The 19,875-nt window shown below is 39.1% G+C and overlaps 2 protein-coding genes across 2 annotated transcripts; one reads left to right on the plus strand and one right to left on the minus strand.

The window, feature by feature from the left end:
* Nucleotides 1-345: 345 nt before the first annotated feature.
* arf2a (ADP-ribosylation factor 2a) lies at nucleotides 346-8,347 on the minus strand. The gene is made up of 5 exons (XM_043234967.1): nucleotides 8,240-8,347; nucleotides 3,835-3,992; nucleotides 3,324-3,434; nucleotides 3,114-3,238; nucleotides 346-2,539 (listed from the first exon to the last, which is right to left on the minus strand). Exons 2-5 carry the CDS (start codon nucleotides 3,980-3,982, stop codon nucleotides 2,378-2,380), a joined length of 546 nt encoding a protein of 181 aa, XP_043090902.1. The 5' UTR covers nucleotides 3,983-3,992; nucleotides 8,240-8,347; the 3' UTR covers nucleotides 346-2,377.
* A 2,366-nt stretch (nucleotides 8,348-10,713) lies between these two features.
* Nucleotides 10,714-19,166, plus strand: wnt9b (wingless-type MMTV integration site family, member 9B). The gene is made up of 4 exons (XM_043230452.1): nucleotides 10,714-10,892; nucleotides 11,910-12,163; nucleotides 13,552-13,817; nucleotides 16,087-19,166. Exons 1-4 carry the CDS (start codon nucleotides 10,807-10,809, stop codon nucleotides 16,555-16,557), a joined length of 1,077 nt encoding a protein of 358 aa, XP_043086387.1. The 5' UTR covers nucleotides 10,714-10,806; the 3' UTR covers nucleotides 16,558-19,166.
* The last annotated feature ends 709 nt before the right edge of the window (nucleotides 19,167-19,875 follow it).

The raw sequence follows: 19,875 nt of genomic DNA on the forward strand, positions 1-19,875 counted from the left end.
TCTAGAACTTAACTGACTCAAGTTGTTGAAGTTTAACGCCTATCTAGGGTCACAAATGTTGTTGTAGTTCACTTGTTTAATAGGAAACAAAATATCAACTGTCAGCTTCACTGGATTGTTGGGTCACGCATGCAAAACACGCACTGCATTCATGAAAAGACCCCTATAGGATATTTATGCTTAAAATGTAATGGGTTGACTTGATGTCTTTATAAGGCATGTATTTTTCAATTTGATAAATATATAACCCTTGCCTTGTCAGCATCAGTTCCACAGCACCACCTGCAGATGAATTAGTGTATGACATACACAGGTTGCAAAATAAATGAACTACAACAAATCAACTGTAATAGAGATCTCTTTATTATAGTGCATTTATCAGATGTTACAAGATGGGTTTAAAAAAAAAAAAAAAGCTAAAAACAAAAACCATTTCAGTAAAAGAAAACAAACATGTGCACACGTTCCTTGCTCCTATTATTTTACAGAATTTTCGAAATTAAAGCTTCACATCTGAACATAGGATAGCTAAATGAAATCTGCAAGCTAAATACATTTTCATACTCATACACTTTAATTACTTGTCATAGATGATGCTTATTCAAATAAAACTTTATCTACTACAGTAGATCTGTATCAGAATAACTAAAAGGCCAAAAAACATTATTAGAGTTATGAAACATGAATTTTGGTGACAGACAAAGGGGGAAGAAAACAAACAAATAAAATGCATTCATGTTGCTATCAAGTTTCACACGCGGTGAAACGTCACCTATTCCCTTGTGAGAGGTCAGTACAGGGTTAGGACCACTGCGATCATTACAGCACAATCTTCAATGCTGTATTCGACACTGCAGTTGCCTTTGGAATATGAAAGAAAACAAAACGTGTTTGTCAGTTTTGGATTACAAGATGCGCGTACACGTTCTCAAAGCGAACATCTCTCTGCTGGTGCTTGATTCTATCAGTGACGTGTTTCAAAATGAACTGGTGCATCAGGTAGAGCAGCCACCGACCGATGAAGAGAAACAAGGAAGGAGGAAAGAATGTAAGAAATGAAAGAGGGAGGACTAAAGCTGGCTGGAGGAGTTTGCATTTTGACCTGCAGCTGTTCTGCAATTCTCATACCAACCGAGGAACCACTGAAGCTCAATGGTGACTCTGGATCAGTCACAGATGTGCCTGGATCTATCTATCAGGCATCATCAATTTTAGATTACAATTGGGAGAATAAATGCATCTCAAAAAGCCCTTAGTGGCCTCACCTGAAATCACTCGTGAGATTCTGACTGTACATATGATGCAGGACAACTTGAAAGAGACCATAATAACGAAAAAAAAAAGTAAATCACGACAATTAAAAAAAAAAAAAAAAAAAAAAAAAAAAAAAAAAAAAAAAAAAGCTAAAGAAGAATCACTGGAGTGGGAGCAGCTCGCAAAAGGCCTCGCTGCTCCAGCAGAAGGCGCTCACTCCCTCCGTACTCCCACAAATGCTTATCACTTCTGCAGTCGTCTCTTACATGGCAATCAAAACACATGTAAGGCTGTTAGTTAGTGCCTGGGATCTGATTGGATGATCAGCGAGATCCAACAAAACAACAAAGCAGACACACAGGGTCAAATGATTTCTTCCCCACAGGCAATAGTTTAAGACGCCGTACAAACTGACTTTGTGTAAACGAAAGGTTTCACAGGCTTGTGCTTGAATGCGCTTGACTGAGGACAGCAGTAGGGAAAGCGGGCTGGTGTTCACATGGAAAGCATCATGTGACGTACCTGAAAGCATTAGAATGATTTTCAAATAACGCGAAGAAGAATGGATGGAAAAGAAATGTCACTTTATTGTCTGATTTTTTCCTTCTTTTTTTCCCAACCTGATGCAGGTTACAATGAGTTTTATCAAATGTGGGGTCAAAGGATGGCAACTCACACCTTGTAACATTTTAGACATGCGTGATTGCTTTAAACATTGGGAAAGGGACAAATCAGGCCTATAGTCTGGTTTCAGTGTATTAGGTAACAGAAATATTTAACATCCTGGGTCATTCTTTGCGTGCAGAAAACCACGGGGAGAGGAGGGAGAAGAGAGAGAAAGAGAGAACCGTGCTGTACACTGAGTGTCTATTTTGAAAGGCACAGCAAGGCTACTCCCACCCTCAGTTCACACACACACGTAAACACACACACACACACACACACACACCTTGCATGTGTATTATAGACAGCACTGGGCAGAGTCTCTGACATACACAAGACTGGACAAGAGAAAGAAATGGATAAACTGGGCAACCGGGCAAGACTGAAACCAGTGCTGTCACCCTTCACACACATTCATACACACACAGCGCTGACAGAAGAGGAGAGAGGGTGGAATGGATCATTTAGCGTTTTTGAGCTGGTTGGAGAGCCAGTCGAGGCCTTCATACAGGCCATCCCCACTGGTGGCGCAGGTGGCCTGGATGTACCAGTTACGATGACGCAGGGAATGAAGGCCCAGCTTATCTGTGATCTCAGCTGCGTTCATCGCATTGGGCAGGTCCTGTCGTACAACAGATGGAAAGAGCAATGCAGTCAAAACTGAGCTTTTTAAAAAAATATATTTTTTGATTTGCCCGACAGAAGAACGTTCTGGCTATGCTTATTTTTTCTGGCTGTGTGGAAGTGTGCAGCATGTCCTGCAAATGTTACTGTATTCTGCTGAACTACCGTTAATGACTCATATGAGCCAGTTCATTTTAATGAATCAACAACATTACCAAAAAACATGGTCAGTGTAGTAGGTGAAAGATGAAATCAGACTAAATGGATTGAATAAGACTAAAGCAGTAACGCATTTAATCTACAGCATTTACAGATTAATATGTCATTTATTCCTATGATGACAACGCTAGGTTTAGTAAGTATAATATGCTGAACTGATGCTCAAAAAAAAAAACATGTATTTTTAGTAGCAATGTTTGTGATAATTCTTATATAATAATATATTTGTGACCCTTTTTTCTGTATTCTTTGATAAATAATTTCAAAAGAACAACATTCAGTTAAAATGAAATCCTTACAAAGTAAATTCAACATTCTCACTTTGTTTAAAGAATTTAGTTTTTCTCTCTTACCTGTTTGTTGGCAAAGACGAGCAGCACAGCATCTCTCAACTCGTCCTCCGCCAGCATCCTCGTCAACTCTTCCCTCGCCTCATTCACTCGCTCCCTATCGTTACTGTCCACAACAAAGATCAGGCCTGTGGAAATAACAGTGACAGACTTAAGTATGCACTCAAGAGTTGCTCGATACCTAGTTCTCTGTGTACATGTGTGGACCCTCACCTTGTGTGTTCTGGAAATAGTGCCTCCAAAGCGGCCGGATCTTATCCTGACCACCCACATCCCACACAGTGAAGCTGATGTTCTTATACTCTACCGTCTCAACATTAAAACCTGCAAAGAGAAAAGGGGACAAGTTAAACACTGGCTAAAAGAAAAGAGGGACAGATGGAATAAGAGTGAAAAGGCAGAACTTCTTGTGCCTCGTGCTGGGGCCCCGCTCTAATAACGCTACAGCCCGAGGGTAAAGACTTTTTACCATGCATACACACAGACAACAGAGAAAGAGATGGGATAGAGGGATAAGATAGGGACAACAGATATAAGTAAAAAAATGGACTGATTAATGTCTCATAACTTTTACTTTTTTTCTATGTCCATGGAGAAAATAACATTTCCAGAACCAATTTCATTGGTTTTTATGTGATAATGTCAATAGCAAAACTATTTTATTAGTCTTAAATAGAGAAAACAGAGAAAGCAAGCATGGTAAAAAAGTGCAAGAATCACAGACCGATAGTGGGGATGGTGGTGACTATTTCTCCCAGTTTCAGTTTGTACAGGATGGTGGTCTTTCCAGCAGCATCCAAGCCCACCATCAGAATTCTCATCTCTTTCTTCCCAAAGAGATTCTTAAAGAGGCCTGCAAACATATTCCCCATGGTGGCGGATCTGCAGAAAACAGATAAAGTAGACAGAGTTATAGATCTTATGCACCAGAGAAACTGGTGTGCAACCAACTTTAGAATTTTGTCTGTTTTTGTGGGTAACATTATAGCATCACTGTTGACCAAGAAGACTTTAAAACAAACGATTCAAAAAAATCTGCACTCCTTTACCTTCACATAATGGAAATACAAAAGTAAGACAGAAGATAACTAGGCAAACAATATTTTGACTGCCTGAAGAAGATGGTGTCACATAATAGCAGTGATCAGGGTGGAAACTAAAAAAAACAGAAGCTTAAATCCTGCAAAAGGGGTGATGCTTCAAGTCAAAGCACTCAACCCCAAATCACCAAAACCCCAAATAAATAGTATCCACATACATAGTTCCTGTGTAAATGATTGTGGATTGTGTCATTTAATTCCTATCAAATGGATAATAATTAAACATTCAATGTGCCATGAATGCTTGCTATGGTTCAACTACATCTGCCTTTGGGGAAACAACTTTGGGTCAAGGCTGATTCACCACGTGAAGAGAAAAGAGGGAGGAGAGTCAGAGAAACAAAAGGCCCAGAAGTGATGAGGTGAATGTAAGATCCCATCTGCGGAAAGAAGAGCACAGGAGGTAACCAGAAACCTGACAAACCTGTAAGAGGAGACACCTGCCCTCTGAATTAATCAGAGAGACAGAGAGAGAGAGAGAGAGGCTGGAGATCCTGATCCCCATCGACTGAGTTACACTCTAATCCTATATTTCTAGTGATAGACTACAGTTTAGACTATCAATCCATCTCTCCTTTACTGTGCCAAAATGATATGGGACATGTCTGAATACATGTTTAAAGAATTATAAACTAGAAATCATAATCATTTCTATATTTGTTTGTTTTCATGAAATAGACGAGTTACAAGTGTTAATCTGCTTTAAAACTTCTAGAGTTTGAAAAATGTATACACAAAAGAGCTGTAAAGATACAATCATTTACCAGTGTACACATTACATTGATAATTCGGCCTTGGAGTATTTTAAAGGATAATTTAATAAAGAAGAAGGTCATCTAAAGCCTGAAACCCGAAAGACTTACACTTTTGTACAAAAGTGCAGCAAACTTGCAAGACAGACTGAATCATTGAGCATCTCCTGTGTGTTTGCCACCGTTTCAATCATGACTCAACCATGACAAAACCATGAAGCACAGTGACATTTTGAACCGTGAGGTGTATAGTTTTTTTTTAATTATTATTCAAGTATATGACAATGTTTACATGTGCCAAATACAGAATCCTTTGGACCAAACATAAACATAGGCTGAATAAAAAAACATAGGCTAAGTAAAGAAAGTGGCAATATTTACATGTGCCAGAGAATCCCATGTATCATCTACACTCACAAAATAAATTTTGTGAAAAAATAATTCAGAAGACTTCACAAGTACAAGTACATCTGACAAAATGTACATTAGTCTAGTCTTGAGTCTAATTGTGGCACAAAAGTTAGGAGCTAAGAATGGTGTGAGAACACACCCAATGAGATTGTGAGAGCAGGGTCCTTTGGGTAAAAAGAAAAGAGGTGGGGCTTTAGAATGCAGTGACACCAGAGTTGAAACAAAGTCACAAAAGAACAAAGCGAATACATAAGCCTCAAACTATTTGAAAAACACCCATTTTGTTTAAAAGATTTGCTCTACAAGGGGCAGCAGCATTGGAAGCACTTCCTGCAAATTCAAGGAAGTGCAAAAAAAAAAAAAAACCTGACTCATTCGGTAACTTGCACATATTTTCACAGGTTGACTCATTGATTAGTCAGATGGGGTCCATTATAATCGATGTGTGTTTCAAATAAAGAACAAACTTCAAGACCAAGCATTTTAGAAAAATAATGGACAACTTCAAAGATTTTTTTAACTAGCAAAGGGTATGTCAGCAACAAATTAAGCCACATCAATTATTTACAAGAACCAAAGTTGAATTATTAAGTAGAAAAGGTGCAACAAGAAGCTCATGCTAATGAAGTTGCTGTAGTCAGTCATAACTGTACACTACACTCGCGTGTAAATAAATCTAGATCCTCACACATTATATTAAAGACTACCTTGATCATCGGTCTACACAGCCTTGCTTAAATTAAAAAAAAAAAAAAACTAAAATACAAATACAATGCCAGTAACATGTTTCAATAAGCATGTTTTAACATTTAAAAAAAATGGTTGTTAGTGAAATTTAGCTCTTTTTCCAAAGTGATTCACGCTTTGACACTATTGACACAACACTTTTTTTGCTGTTGTTTCCACTAGTTACAACAGAATGAACTAGTCATGCTGAAACTGACAGCATTTAAGGTCAAGCTTGAGCATAAATAATGACCCCATTCTTATTCTGAAATCTTCAACCTATTACTTGAATGCTGAGTAACATTTACATACAAAACCACTCTGTTCTAGGGTTGGTAAGATTTTTTTATGATTTTGAATTTTGATCCTTGCTGGATAAAATTTAAATTCTAAAAGGAAAATCTTACTGAGCCCAGTTTGAACAGTAGTGCGAGTGCAAACTGTTTCTCAAGTGTAACTCCAGCATCTTTTTGCTAACACATGTTACCAAGAAATGTTTATTTTCCCTGCAGGGAGTATCAGCAAACAATATATATGATATTTGGGAATGAAAGTGGCAACAGTTTTTACAAATGTTTAAATAGAAACACTTAAGACTTAGATTTTATTAAGAAACATTAATCTAAATATTAGTCTAAAACGTTATGAATAACAGAATTCTTAAAAAAAAAAAAAAATCAGGCTAATGAACAACTCATAATGAGGGAAACCAACACATTTCCATTCAGCAGAGTCACCTCATGCTTGAGAAAAAAAAATTGCATTGATCAAGCCGATTAATCATAACAATAAACACGTACTTGTAGATGTAAAAAAAACATCAATAACAAAAACAAACCAGGTGTCAAATACATCCAGATGTCTAATGAGTCGATCAAAAACATGATATTAGACGCTCTTGATACATGTAAGATATGAGAATGAAAATGCTCATTAAACCTGCAAAAAGATCAATGACAGAAACAGTTTCGACAACCCATTTATCAGGCATACTAGGAAGTGAGAGCATAACAGAGGCTAGAACAGGAGGAGAAAAAAAAAAAAAAAAAAAAAAAAAAAAAATCACATGACAACATCTGATCCCATCCACAGTTTCAATGTTGCGACAGAGACATCCAATTATAGCGAGACATGCTTCCTAACTAGAAATCAACACGCCAGTCATTCATAATCAGGGTGACTGGGAGGCTGTGCTTCCTTACGAAACACCTTACAACTTAACAACCACACGAATAAAAACAGATCCAGTTTTCTACCCTGACCTAAAACTGAATGGAGGTTAGCGAACTACAACCACACTTTGAGTGATTACATTCCAGTGTAATTATGTAAACAAATTAATTGTTTTTTTTTTTGTTATTGATTTCTAATTTCTACGATGCAAATAACCGGACCAGTCCTGTTCTCGCTTTTCAAAAAGCAAACCACTTTAGACATCAATTACCAACAATTACACAGGCATAACATCTGGTGAACTCTTTTAAAAAACGGACGCAACACTTCAGGTTTGAAATAAAGCGATAGAAATGACGTAAGGAAAGCTCTCAGAAACACGGCCTAACAATCACTCACACCAACAGATTACGCACAGTAACTGTAATACTGGCTGGATAGTCCATGCGACCCATTCATTTGTACAATTCCGCATTCATTTATGTTTATATTGCTAGCTATGAGACAAATTAGATCGAATAATTAGTGCAGACTGTCAGCGTAAGAGCAGTTCATTATAAAGGGAGCGTTCTGCTTGTGTCGCGAGCGACGCCTCGTCGTCTGCTATGTGCTAAGGGCGCAGGCGAGATAACTAGATTATTTGGCCGTTTACTTCACCATTTATTTTTCTCCGGTCACTCCTGAAGAAATAAACAATTTTAAAGACGGTAAAAGAACGTTTCGCGAAAAATTTAGGCTGAAATTGCCTATATATACGGATAAGTAGGCGAACTGGTTGTGCAGTTCCACATCAGCTAAGCAAACATCCGTTAGTTAGCCTGTTAGCCTCCCTGACTGAAACGATAATTCATTAACCGAAGTCACGGTTTCTTTTAGTCACACGTAGACGACAGGTAAATTTAAAAAAACCTCTGTATGACATACGTAAGAATGACAACACAAAACGTGTCGTTTCGGCATTATTTACCTTTTGGTGCAGTTTCGCTACAATTTTTCCGGTTTTCCTCCTCACCGCTAAAAAACAAAATGGCGTCTTTCTCTAGTCCGAGGACAGTGGCGTCATGGGCCCCGCCTCCTCGTAAGCGCTGTCCAATAAAATTGTCCAAAGTGTATGCGAAACCCCACCCTGGCGTTGTCGTTGGCCAATGACTGCATCGTGGGCGTGAGGGCCGAGGTACGCGTGTCCAGGCCGCCTCTTTCCATGCAAAATGAAAGATGAGTCGACCTGAATATGTTTAGCAAATGTATGCCCCTGATGAGAAACTCATGTTTTCAACGCGGGCTAACCAGCGGAATGGGTAATTTTAACGTTAAAGAATCAACGAATTAAAAGTTGTTGGAGGAGAGCTTTATAAATATATGACAGTCACATAAGCTGCTTTGAGTGGACCCTGTAGTGTTAACATCTACTGCATGAGGTTACCCTCTAGTGGCAAAGATGCTACAACGTGCCAGGTGCCTTGCCTTACATTGCCAATAATAATAATAATAATTAGCATTAAAATAAACGTTTTAATGTGAAATAAATAGATAATGGATTTAAAGTTTTATTTCAGCTCGCAGCCGCCAGGGCAATAAAATCTCAGAAAACTATTTAGGCACATAAAAACAAATAAAATGGCAAACCGCACAACAGAATTATGGACCTTTTTCGCGTTTCCGGGTTTCTCCGCAGCGGAAGTCGTCATGGTTGGGTTAACCTGAAGAGCAGTGAATGGGAGAATACCACAAATATAGTTTTGCATTCCCATTTGCTCAAATATCAGCAAAAGAAAAACTCAACAGTAGTGTTTTTATGACTTCCAATAACAGGAAAACATAGAGAGAGACTGGTGACGGCAGTCTTCTGAGTGAACGATGTCAAATTTGCCTCCCCTCCCACAAACGCTGCATTAGAAACATCCTCGCATCTAAACTATTTTTTTGTGATTTGATCCAAAGGTAAAGTAATACAAATAATGTGAAAATTGTGTTTGAAAGCTTTAACTGAAATTAAAATTAAAACAAAAATATTAAAATAATTTCAAATATTTCAATACATAAATCCTATAGAAGTATCTAATTTATAGGCCTACATTGGTTAAACATACTCGATCGACACTTTTCTTACACTTATTTATTATTTTCTCTTTTTTTAAATCTTGATTATTAATCATACTCATATTTTTTAAAACAAATCATAAAACCAATAGTGTATATACAGTGTAACACATTCTTCTTGAGCCAAATAGCTATACTGCATTAATTCTACAGAATATAGACAGGTTACAGTGCAGTCAGCAGAGGGTGCTGCAGTTAAGACAAATCTACTGAAGCCCCAAAGATACAACTACTGGCAGCTCATTGAAGACTGTATTGGTTGTGGGTGAGTTTGAACAAGATACTCAGATGGGTAGGGAGTAACAATCTGAAAGCACTGTTGACATATAAGTACTCTTCTGGTACCTGGAGAGTATGCCATTAAATTAATTTATTTAATTATCTTTGTAGGCTGAAGCTTTTTTTCCCCCCAAACAGCAATGACGAAGAAATACGACCAAAATGTGCCTTTTCGAATTCGGACCCAAAAATAGCTAAAATAATACACAAATTGACCGACTGTTGTAAAGATAATTATATTTTGGTGTTATATTCACATTCTATTATTCATGTATTTATTAAACAACATTTTATCTAACAACAATATAAATTCATCTAACAACGGTGGCACGATCAAGAGTATGGTATCCTTTTTTAAGATAAACCTCTTTTAACAAAAGTGACGTTCATCAGCTTAAGTGTTATCTGCTTTATCATTTCGAAACAATTATAAACTAAACGAATGGATCTCTATTCAAGAATCCAACACCATTGGCGGAAAGACAATTGTGTTTCCTCCCAAACATTATATTTGCCAATATCGTTCACATTTCACGAGCAGGAAGCGCACCTGGCAAACCTCCGTCATAAAGGTGGGTGTCTTAAACAAAGAAGGTGACATCATAAGGGAAACGCGGAGCCCTGTTGGTCGGTCCATGATGGAGGCGAGAGGAACTGAGATGAAAGATCAGTCATGATTAGCTCATTATATCTCGGGCTTAGTGATGACAACTGGATCAGAGACGCCAGTGCGTTAATGATGCTGAGGAAATGAGAACGGAGCCGCAGTTTGTAAACAATGCATAGGAATTAAACAAGAGTAAACAGACAATCGTTAGTCTTATACCGAACTCAGAGATGAAAATAGAGTGTAAAACAAGTGATAGTTATTACATTTTACATCTATATCGTCCATGATCAGAAAGAAAAGAAAAGTCAACCCTAAATAAATGTGAGGTAAAGGCACCTGCTGAAATGTAGGGAAATCTCGTTTCCCTGGCAATGGGCGGAGTGACTGATGATCCAATAAGTTTGGCGCGCCTCACCCCTCTCGGGACCGCGCCTCTCCAAGGGCTAAAATGAGTTTCGGCCCCTTTAAGAAGTTGAGCTGTCCAGCACAGCTGGGATTTCAACACGGACAGATAGCGCAATGAAGAGCAGCGTCGACCCGTCATCATGTGCACCGGGCTTCCGAGGACTGCCTGTCCGCTGCGACTTTTTGCCCTCTGCATCCTTCTCTCCCACGCAGCAGCCTATTTCGGGTCAGCAGAGACTTTTATATCCTCTATCTTTTCTGAATTCATGGAAATAGCCTCTGACTGCATTATTGTTGTATATTACGTGGAATCGAATCATTTTAAGTTGCGGCAACAGGTGGAGATATTTGGTGATGTTGGGTGTCCCGTGCGCAATTACGCATATCTTGTTATTGGTTGCGTTTCTCTAACAATCACATTTAAAACCTACATTGAAGGTTGTCTGATGTAAATAATCAAATGAGGCAAAATGAAACAATTATTTGTTGAATGTGGCATTTTAAAAAGATCTAAAATTAGTTGTTTACATATAGAAGATTGTTTGCTCTTACAAAGCAGCTGCATCTAATGTGTCTAAAATATTTTAATAGTGTGCTTCTAGTCGATTATTGCCGTTGAGCGCAGTGTATAGATCCAGATGTCCTCCGATGGTTTGGCACCACGTCCTTACCCTCGCACTACCTGATAATTAAGGTCTTTCTGGCTTATGCTCATAGGACGCTGCCCCACTGGTGTTTATAATAAGAATCCTATAAACACGTAAAACACTCTGCAATTGGTTTTTATTTAAGAGTGCTTACTTAAGTTTGTTAAGCGTTATTGCACTGCTTCCAAAAGCCAAGGGCGCTCTCACTAGTCTACCGAGTGACCGGGGAAAGAGCACGTGTAGTTCTGTGCATTATTTATTCAAACACGACTATTCAAATGAGGTATTTAAACATATTCAAAGCACATATGCCATCACTCGGTCATCATTCTAGAAAAGAAAAAAAAGTTAATTAGTTGCTTTAGGTTTTCACATACAGCAACTTTAGTGACAAACTTATTGATAATTGGTGTTAGAGAAATTTAGGCTGAAGATGTTTTATAATATTATGATGAAAAGGTTTAAAACTCTGCCTGGTGTTCCTAAAGGCATCGACGGTCTATTTTAGTGTTTTGGTGTATGGTGTTTTTGAACAAATCAAACGAGAGGTCTCTAATTAAGTAGTTTAGTGACTGTATTGTGCATATTACCGGTAGCCTTACAGGTCGCGAGCCACTGGTTTTTCTGCCCGGTCCATTTGCCAACGAGCCTACGAACGGTAAAGCGCACCTGAAACAATGCGAGCAGATGACTTTGACGCGCCGGCAAAAGCGCTTGTGCCGGAGAGAACCGGGGCTGGCGGAGACTCTGAGGGAATCTGTCCGCCTCAGCCTGCTGGAGTGCCGCTATCAGTTCCGCAACGAGCGCTGGAACTGTAGTATGGATGGCCGTGGAAGCCTTTTAAAACGAGGTGAGATCCTTCCCACAATATTGGCGTTCCATTCTGAAACATTTATGTAAAATTCTATACAAATATTAAGCGTTATTAACGTTTTACAATACGGTTGACAGCCATATTTAGCCTTGCGCTCAAGGTCATGAAACTTTGTTGTTTGAGTTGTTGTTTATGGTATTGATTACAATTTAATTAAAAATTTTTTTTACTAAATATGATGGTATATCTATTTAAAGATATGTAGCATAGATAGATAGATAGATAGATAGATAGATAGATAGATAGATAGATAGATAGATAGATAGATAGATAGATTTAGATAGAAATACTACTCTTTGTTTATCTGGAAACATAGTTTATGACAGTCTGAATACAGAAGGAAAATAAAACAATTACTTTCTAATTAATTAAAATTGAAATAATAAAGTTAGCTATAGTTTGTTTCGTCATGAATGTATAATATCACATAGCCTAATAAAATGTTTAATTGTTGCGAAGCAATTGTTTAATGTTAGCCCAATGAAAAAAAGACAGAATCCTATGAGTTTAAAACCCACAACACGCAGTTGTACAATTAGCTGTTTGGTAGCCTTAAATTAGTCGGTACTGCTTATATATTGTCTGAAAAGACATGAACTACGTAGAAACCTCCATGTGGTGCCTGCTTCCAAACGAACATGTGCGTAATGTGCAGGATGTGAATGTGAAAGCCATGCGTAGGTCAGTCCGCTGGTAATTAGGGACTTGGGAAGCGCGGAATCCCTGTGCGGTGAGGCCTCGCGGGGCCAGTTGAAGTATTTTTATCTCGCGGAAAAGCGCCCAGTTCTCAGAGGAAAAGGGCGGCTTGATCGCGCGCTTTCATCTGACAGAAAACGTAGTCAAAATAATAATTAATTGGATCAAAATACACGCCTTGTCCCAGCTCTGATCTAAGCAAACAATAACACGAGGAGGTTGCGAGGAGGGATTATGGTTAAAGGATCGTGACAAAATACTGCAATTAACGGTTGTATAGTTCATACCGAAGGGTTTCCTTTATAGGCTACCTACAGGCATGAGTTTTAAATAATACACGTGGTAACAGAAATGTATTTTAAAAGAAAAATGATTATATTATTGAAAATGAAAACGATCATATCCACGTTGTTACTAGTTATCAAAACTATTTAGAATCGCATTATTTGCAATCAGGGATGATTGTTTCTATCAATAGGCTTATTAGGTAGTTCCCACAAAGTATTTAGCTTGTAATGGGAACTCCTCGTGTCGCCAGGCGACCTATTACACAAAATATTGTAAACAAACACACCTTATTTAAAATGTAAGAACTACTATGTTTGTTGTATTTATGCGTGCGAGCTGCAGTTGTTCAGTGCTCATTTATGACTGCATCACTTCACCAGGCTTTAAAGAGACGGCCTTCCTGCTCGCGGTGTCGTCGGCGGCGTTGTCGCACGCGCTGGCCAAAGCGTGCAGCTCGGGGCGGATGGAGCGCTGCACCTGCGACGATTCTCCTGGCCTGCAGCACCGCGAGGCCTGGCAGTGGGGCGTATGCGGCGACAACCTCAAATACAGCACTAAGTTTCTCAAGAAATTCTTGGGGCAAAAACGGGTCAGCAAGGACCTGCGTGCCCAAATCGACGCTCACAACATTAACGTCGGCATCAGGGTAAGACGCAGTGAATATGTCTATTTAAAAAAAAAATAATATATACATTTACAGAGATGTGGTTTGGTAACGATGGTTCTCATACTTAAAAGAGAAAAATGCCTTTTTTTTGTAAAGCTTGTAAATAATCTATTTGACCTCGGATTCTTCATGGAGTCCTTTATAAAAAACAAACAAACTGTCTTTAAGAATGTAGCCTACATGATCCAGTGTTCTCCAAAGCTCCTGTAGAGAACATCTGTAAGGGTTAACTCTCCCCGTCCTCTCTTGGTTGATGGGGTGCGGTCTTGTAGTTCATTGTTGCCCAAAGGAGAGTTAAGTGAGTGGGGTGAGGCAGGTAGGTGAGCAGGTATTGGCCAGATCTCTAGAGCCAGGTGTTCCTTCGCCTGGTCCAGGCATGACAGCGCTTGCTGTGGAGGCCCTCTTCAAAATTAGAGGTCTCCCATGAAGGCGATTATGCAGAGGCCTCTGTAATATACAAGCATTTTTTTCCATCTACTGTATGCCTCCCTTTCTACCAGTCTCACTGCTGCCGCTGCTGCTGCCGCCGTTGCCGCCACCGCTCTCCCAGACTTTCATAAATCCTCATAACATCCCTCAAAACAGTTCTGTTACCAGGAGACTGGCAGCCTCAGGGAAAGACAGAGGGAACGAAAAAGGGGGAGGGTTTACGAGGTTCACAGAAAGAGTAAGAAAAGAACGGCTGGACAAAATCGGATCTTATCTTATCAGTCTCCGGTTTTGTTGTTTCCCACAGTTGACACCTCAGGCCACAGATGGCGGTTAACAAAAACAAGCAAAGGTGGCTGAGGTCTTGTTTTCCCCTCCCCTTTCAGATTCTCCTCATTTCCTTGCTTCTTCTCTGTGTTGCTCATGTGGCCCTGGGGTGGGAGCTCATACCTGTGTAGGGTGGAACACCCCCATCGACCATTTGACCTCCCCATCTCCCCTTGGGCCCTTTTGGATAGACTGATTTGCTCTGCATCTACCGTCGCAATTTTTCTAAATGAAGAGAGGATACTTAATAGGAGAAATAGGTCAATAGTCAACAAGTAAGCAATGTGATTTGGATCCCAAACTCTTTGTACCAATACTGAAAATGGATAGTAAGAGTGCAACAGAACAAAGATGTGCTGATCTGAGCATAGATCAGGGACGGTGGTCTTCAAGAGGTGCAGGTCAGAGTTGAAAGACCGCCAGCTCAGGCATTCCCCCTGCATCCATCATCTACACCATGTCAACCCAATGTTTTTAGCTCAGGGCTGTGGAGTCCCAGAGTATCAGCAAAATACCGGAACAACTTTTGGACATGATGTTCCACTTTTACAGCTTCTATGTTCATTCCTCTCCCCACTTTTGGGTAGATAATCCATAGCAATATATTAATTTGACTTCCCAAACATGTAAAATAGTTATTTCTAGGCCAGTGGTTCCCAGCTGCCCATAATGATATTTAAAGGCCTCATGACATTGGTGGAACCTGAAAGAAGGATTTAAAAAATATGCCCAATCACAATATATAACTGATTTAACATTTTTAAAAAAGCAGGCCTATAGTTATTTGTATAGTTAAAGCACATGGAGCTTTTTGTGTATAGAAATTCTACTTAACTAAACTACCCTATAGTAAAAAAAAAAAAAAAAAGTAATATATGTTAAATATATTTATTTCATACTAAGTTCGTTTCAAATCTATAAACACATTTACTGAGAGATAACTCAAGACTTACTGATAGAAACTTCAGCAGTACTTCTGCACAATTAAAGTGCATCAAGTACAAAATTAGCAAACTAAGTATACCAGTTTATTACACTAAAAGTACAATTGCAGGGTATGGTATTAATATATAAATTGTATGGTTGAACTTGTATTCTATGGTCCTTTGGTTGAAAACAACTGATCTAGGGCCTTGTTACACCAATGCAACGTGAAAAAAAAATCAACAAAAGGTAGCTTGAATAAACTTGAATTTGATTCATAGTAATTATCTGGCTTATATCTTATTGGCTGGCACATTTCATCACTGGACAAGAAAAAAAAATCTATACGATTGCTGAAGTGTGACTATCTAAATAAAAATGAATAGTACCGAATATCCATTTGCAACGATCATAGCAAATCCAATAAGTGAGACTACAGCATCCCATATTGAATCCTTTCTTCCTCTCCTCACATTTCTAAGTTTCTGTTCCATTTTCACAGGCTCATATTGTTGCATTTGGCATAATGTGTTCCCGTCTTCACCTCTGTCTTTTCATTTCCTCTCAGGCTGTCAAGAGTGGTCTCAAAACTACTTGTAAGTGTCACGGTGTTTCCGGTTCGTGTGCTGTGAGAACATGCTGGAAGCAGCTCTCCCCTTTTCAAGACACAGGCCATCTTCTGAAGTATCGCTATGACACAGCTGTTCGAGTGCATAGCGTTACCAACTCCGCTACTGGAGAGACAGAGCTGGCAAGCCCACGGCGCCACAGCAACACAGGTCCCCGTCTGCGACCCACCGAGCTGGTATTTCTGGAGGAGTCACCCAGCTTTTGCAGGCCTTCGCGGTACTCCCCTGGGACGGCCGGCAGACCATGTTCAAAGGACACTAGCTGCAGCAGTCTTTGCTGCGGACGGGGCTACAACACGGCCCTCCGCCTCACCACCCTCTCCTGCCACTGCCAGGTCCGCTGGTGCTGTCACGTCGAGTGTCAAACCTGCCTCCGAGAGGAAGAGGTCTACACCTGCAAGAAACACTGATAGCAAGAAGGAGACTGGACATTGAGGAAGTTCGAGGAATTTTTATGCGTCGGCCAGACAACTAGTAGAAGTGTGAGAGGTTGTGATAAGGGAAAAGATGTTGAGGATGATCTGCCAGTCTTACCTGGCCTAATTGAAATGGATAAACCAAACTCTGGGCTCCCACATGGAGTTCCAAACAAAAGTTTAGGAGGAACGTGTTAATTTAATACGACCAATCAGTACCTGAACAAGCATATATAAGCCACTGCTTACTCACTTCTGCCTATGACAGTTCTTCCAGCGTTCCTCCACCACCCCAGCTCCAGCTCAGTTATCAGTTATCACAGACAAGAAAATACTACTTTCCGGCTTGGGTCAAGTCTCTAGCTCAATCCATTTACCGTGGAAAGCAAGTGAAATATGTACACCTCCTCTTCACTGAAGAGTACATGAACCCGTTAAGGCATGATACAAGTGGGGGCAAACCTGTCTCCAGAGAATTTGTGAGATGCTTGACTAGATTGAAATTTGCTCTTCTGCTGTCAAGGAAACTAAATGGGATGTTCCATATGTTTCCTAGTTTATTGGAGGTTTGAAATGAACCAGGCCACTTTTTTTTTCTTCTGCAGCAATAAACCAACCTCACTGGGAGGTTGCCTGTTGAACAGTCTGTGTTGATCGCACACGTGTGGCAGTGGACTAGAGATCTGCAATGTGTAGTTATACTCAAATTGATAGTTTGGAAGTGAGCTTGTACTGCTTGTACTGTATATCTCTCTATTGCTCTGAGAGTCCACATATGGCTTCAAAATATACTGCGAGTATGAAGCACTTATCAATGCATTTATTTGTTAATATTACGATAGTCTTTTATATGTAGTGAAGAAAGTACTTGTGTCTGTTACGGTATTTACAGTAATAATGCTTAAAAAAGGTGGGGGAGTGGTCGTGCTGATAAACTGGAAATCTACTGGGACACATAGACTTCTAATGAATGTTAGAGAAAGTTATATAATAAGAAATGTTTTATATATTGAATGGCCATTAAATGGCTGTATCTGGTAATAGATAGGATTGTATTTATCGCAATTAGATAAAACCCATCAACTGCTGCACCGACTTTAAGTACACTTACTGGTGTATTCCAGACTGCATTCACAAATTTTACACCTTTTTATTTACATTTGTCATATTGCTGCATGATTTCCTGCTTTTCCCGTGTAGAAGAATGCCAAAAACACAAGCATTAGGGACCGATGAGAACGAAAGTGTGTCATTACAGCATGACCCAAACATCACCTCTCCTATACAGATGTGCAAACATCTGGGCTTCTGAGTATGTAGCCTTTATTCTACGTTTCCCATCAAGGGCAATGAGAGTGAGTATGTCCCATCCAGAACAAAGGAAAGCATCTCCTTCCCTAGTAAGCAAGGCTCTCTGGCCTATAAATTCTGCAAGCCCTTTCATGTGTATGAAGCCTTTGATAAAGTCCATTCCGGTCCCTTATTAGCCCATTACCAATCAGAGCAAATAACAGTGCTTTTTCTTCAGAATGTGCTGAAAGCAGAAAGATTTGAAAGTAGGTATGCTGGAAGCCCAATTGAGGCCTTTGTCACAGGGATATTTAATTAAATTTTTATTTTTTGTTTATTTTTAGCTTCATTTTTATGTATTAAATTAGCTGTTTATTTTACAGTTCTTAGTTGTTTGGTTTGGTTTGGTTTCGAAGACCAAATACCAGTGGAAATGTTGAAAATCAGTTCTGTAGGTGCACTGCACGTAAAGGCACATTTTAACTCAGACACAAAGTGTTACTCATAATTCTTTTCTGTTAAAATCAAACATTACATGCATTTATTCACTTAATAACTGAAACTCAAATTGAAAGTATGAGAATGTGAGCATGCACATGCCTACTTTTCTGTGTGTGTGTGTGTGTGTTTGTGTGCATGGTGATTCTGGGAAGGCAGAAAACTGCCGTAAAATTGGCCACATCAATCAAGTGAAAGAAAGTCCAAGCGTTCAGTGACATGCCATTCAGCTGAAGCATTCGTAATGTCTAAAACGTTTGCTTCAGGGTTTCACTCTGACTCAGTTGAAGTTCATATGCATGGTATGAAAGTTTTCACCTGTAATTGATTCAGTTTCTATGAAAGAGACTGTACTGAAGAAAGAGAGTTCTCACACTGATTCAGCACATGCAAATATCTGAAACCACAACGGTGGCTGTGAAAATCCAAATGAGATTGTTTCCTACTTCTTAATGTGTGTGTTTGTGGATGTGAGTGTGCTTCTCTGCTGCAACTGATGAAATGGCAACATTTATAGCACAGACATCCCAAATGAACCTTCTCTGTCAACCAGCGGGTTATGGAGTCTATGTGTTTGTTTGTGTTGTCATAGCTTTAACAGTGTAATGTTTCACTTCGTGATTTCACGCCGGGGATTTTTGCTACTACCTCACTCGGTCTATGGGGGAAATTAAATACTAAGATGTTTTTTTCTTACTAGATATTTAAGACAATGCTTCTTTTAAAAGCTTTAGCCTGAAATACAGATGCATTTACTCTTTTTTTTTACTTTTGTGACCTATTTCCTTATTTAAGAACCAATTTATCATATTCAATAAAATACTGCATTTGTAAAAACGGTGTCTGACATTTGTCAACTGATTGAGCTTTTCAAATGAAATGTAAAAAAAACGTCCTTTCTGTCTCTCTTTCTGTTTCTGTGTTTGTGGTTGCACACCTGTCCAGAGCTCTGCACGCAAACACCTGCTCTCTAGTTAAATCACAGCTAATCATGGAGCTGATGGATCCTGACCTGAAGTATTTTCCTGTCACTACTCTCAACTTGAGCCTCATCCTAATTTCACTCACTCAAAACATATACAAATAGTTGAGCTTGCACATGATGTGCCAGACTGCATGCAGACTACATTTCTTAGTTCAGCTACTGTCATAATACTATAGTTTTCCAGTAACAAAGCTAAGGCTGTTGTAAATGTCTAAGCTGGGAGAATAACCAATCTCTCATATGTTGGATAGGAGAGTTTGATTCATTTAAATTAAGTGAATCAACTTGTTTTTATCAGCCCGCTCTTGCCTAAAAAATAACATCTCTTGTCATTAATTTTTCACGCTCACGTTGTTCCAAACACTTAAGACCTTTGTTCAAATTTGTAATGCACATTTCTTTTAAATACGAGAGCATCGAAAAGTGCAACTAAAATGCTTAAGGTCCAAAAACGTATGAACATTGTTAAAATAGTCCATATTATATTGGTGGTTCAACTCTATTTTTATGAAGCTACAAGAATATTATTTGTGCTTAGT

Source organism: Puntigrus tetrazona, chromosome 3 (assembly GCF_018831695.1).
Source record: "Puntigrus tetrazona isolate hp1 chromosome 3, ASM1883169v1, whole genome shotgun sequence".
Lineage (NCBI taxonomy): Eukaryota > Metazoa > Chordata > Actinopteri > Cypriniformes > Cyprinidae > Puntigrus > Puntigrus tetrazona.

Bases quoted from the DNA above. Each gene is read 5' to 3' on its own strand.
- arf2a (XM_043234967.1), bottom strand. From the start codon at position 3,982: ATGGGGAATATGTTTGCAGGCCTCTTTAAGAATCTCTTTGGGAAGAAA. The intron at 3,435-3,834 runs GTCTGTGATTCT...TTCTCTTTGCAG, and splicing joins CACCACCATCCCCACTATCG to GTTTTAATGTTGAGACGGTA. The intron at 3,239-3,323 runs GTGAGGGTCCAC...TTATTTCCACAG, and splicing joins CTATTTCCAGAACACACAAG to GCCTGATCTTTGTTGTGGAC.
- wnt9b (XM_043230452.1), top strand. From the start codon at position 10,807: ATGTGCACCGGGCTTCCGAGGACTGCCTGTCCGCTGCGACTTTTTGCC. The intron at 12,164-13,551 runs GTGAGATCCTTC...TCACTTCACCAG, and splicing joins TGGAAGCCTTTTAAAACGAG to GCTTTAAAGAGACGGCCTTC. The intron at 13,818-16,086 runs GTAAGACGCAGT...ATTTCCTCTCAG, and splicing joins ACATTAACGTCGGCATCAGG to GCTGTCAAGAGTGGTCTCAA.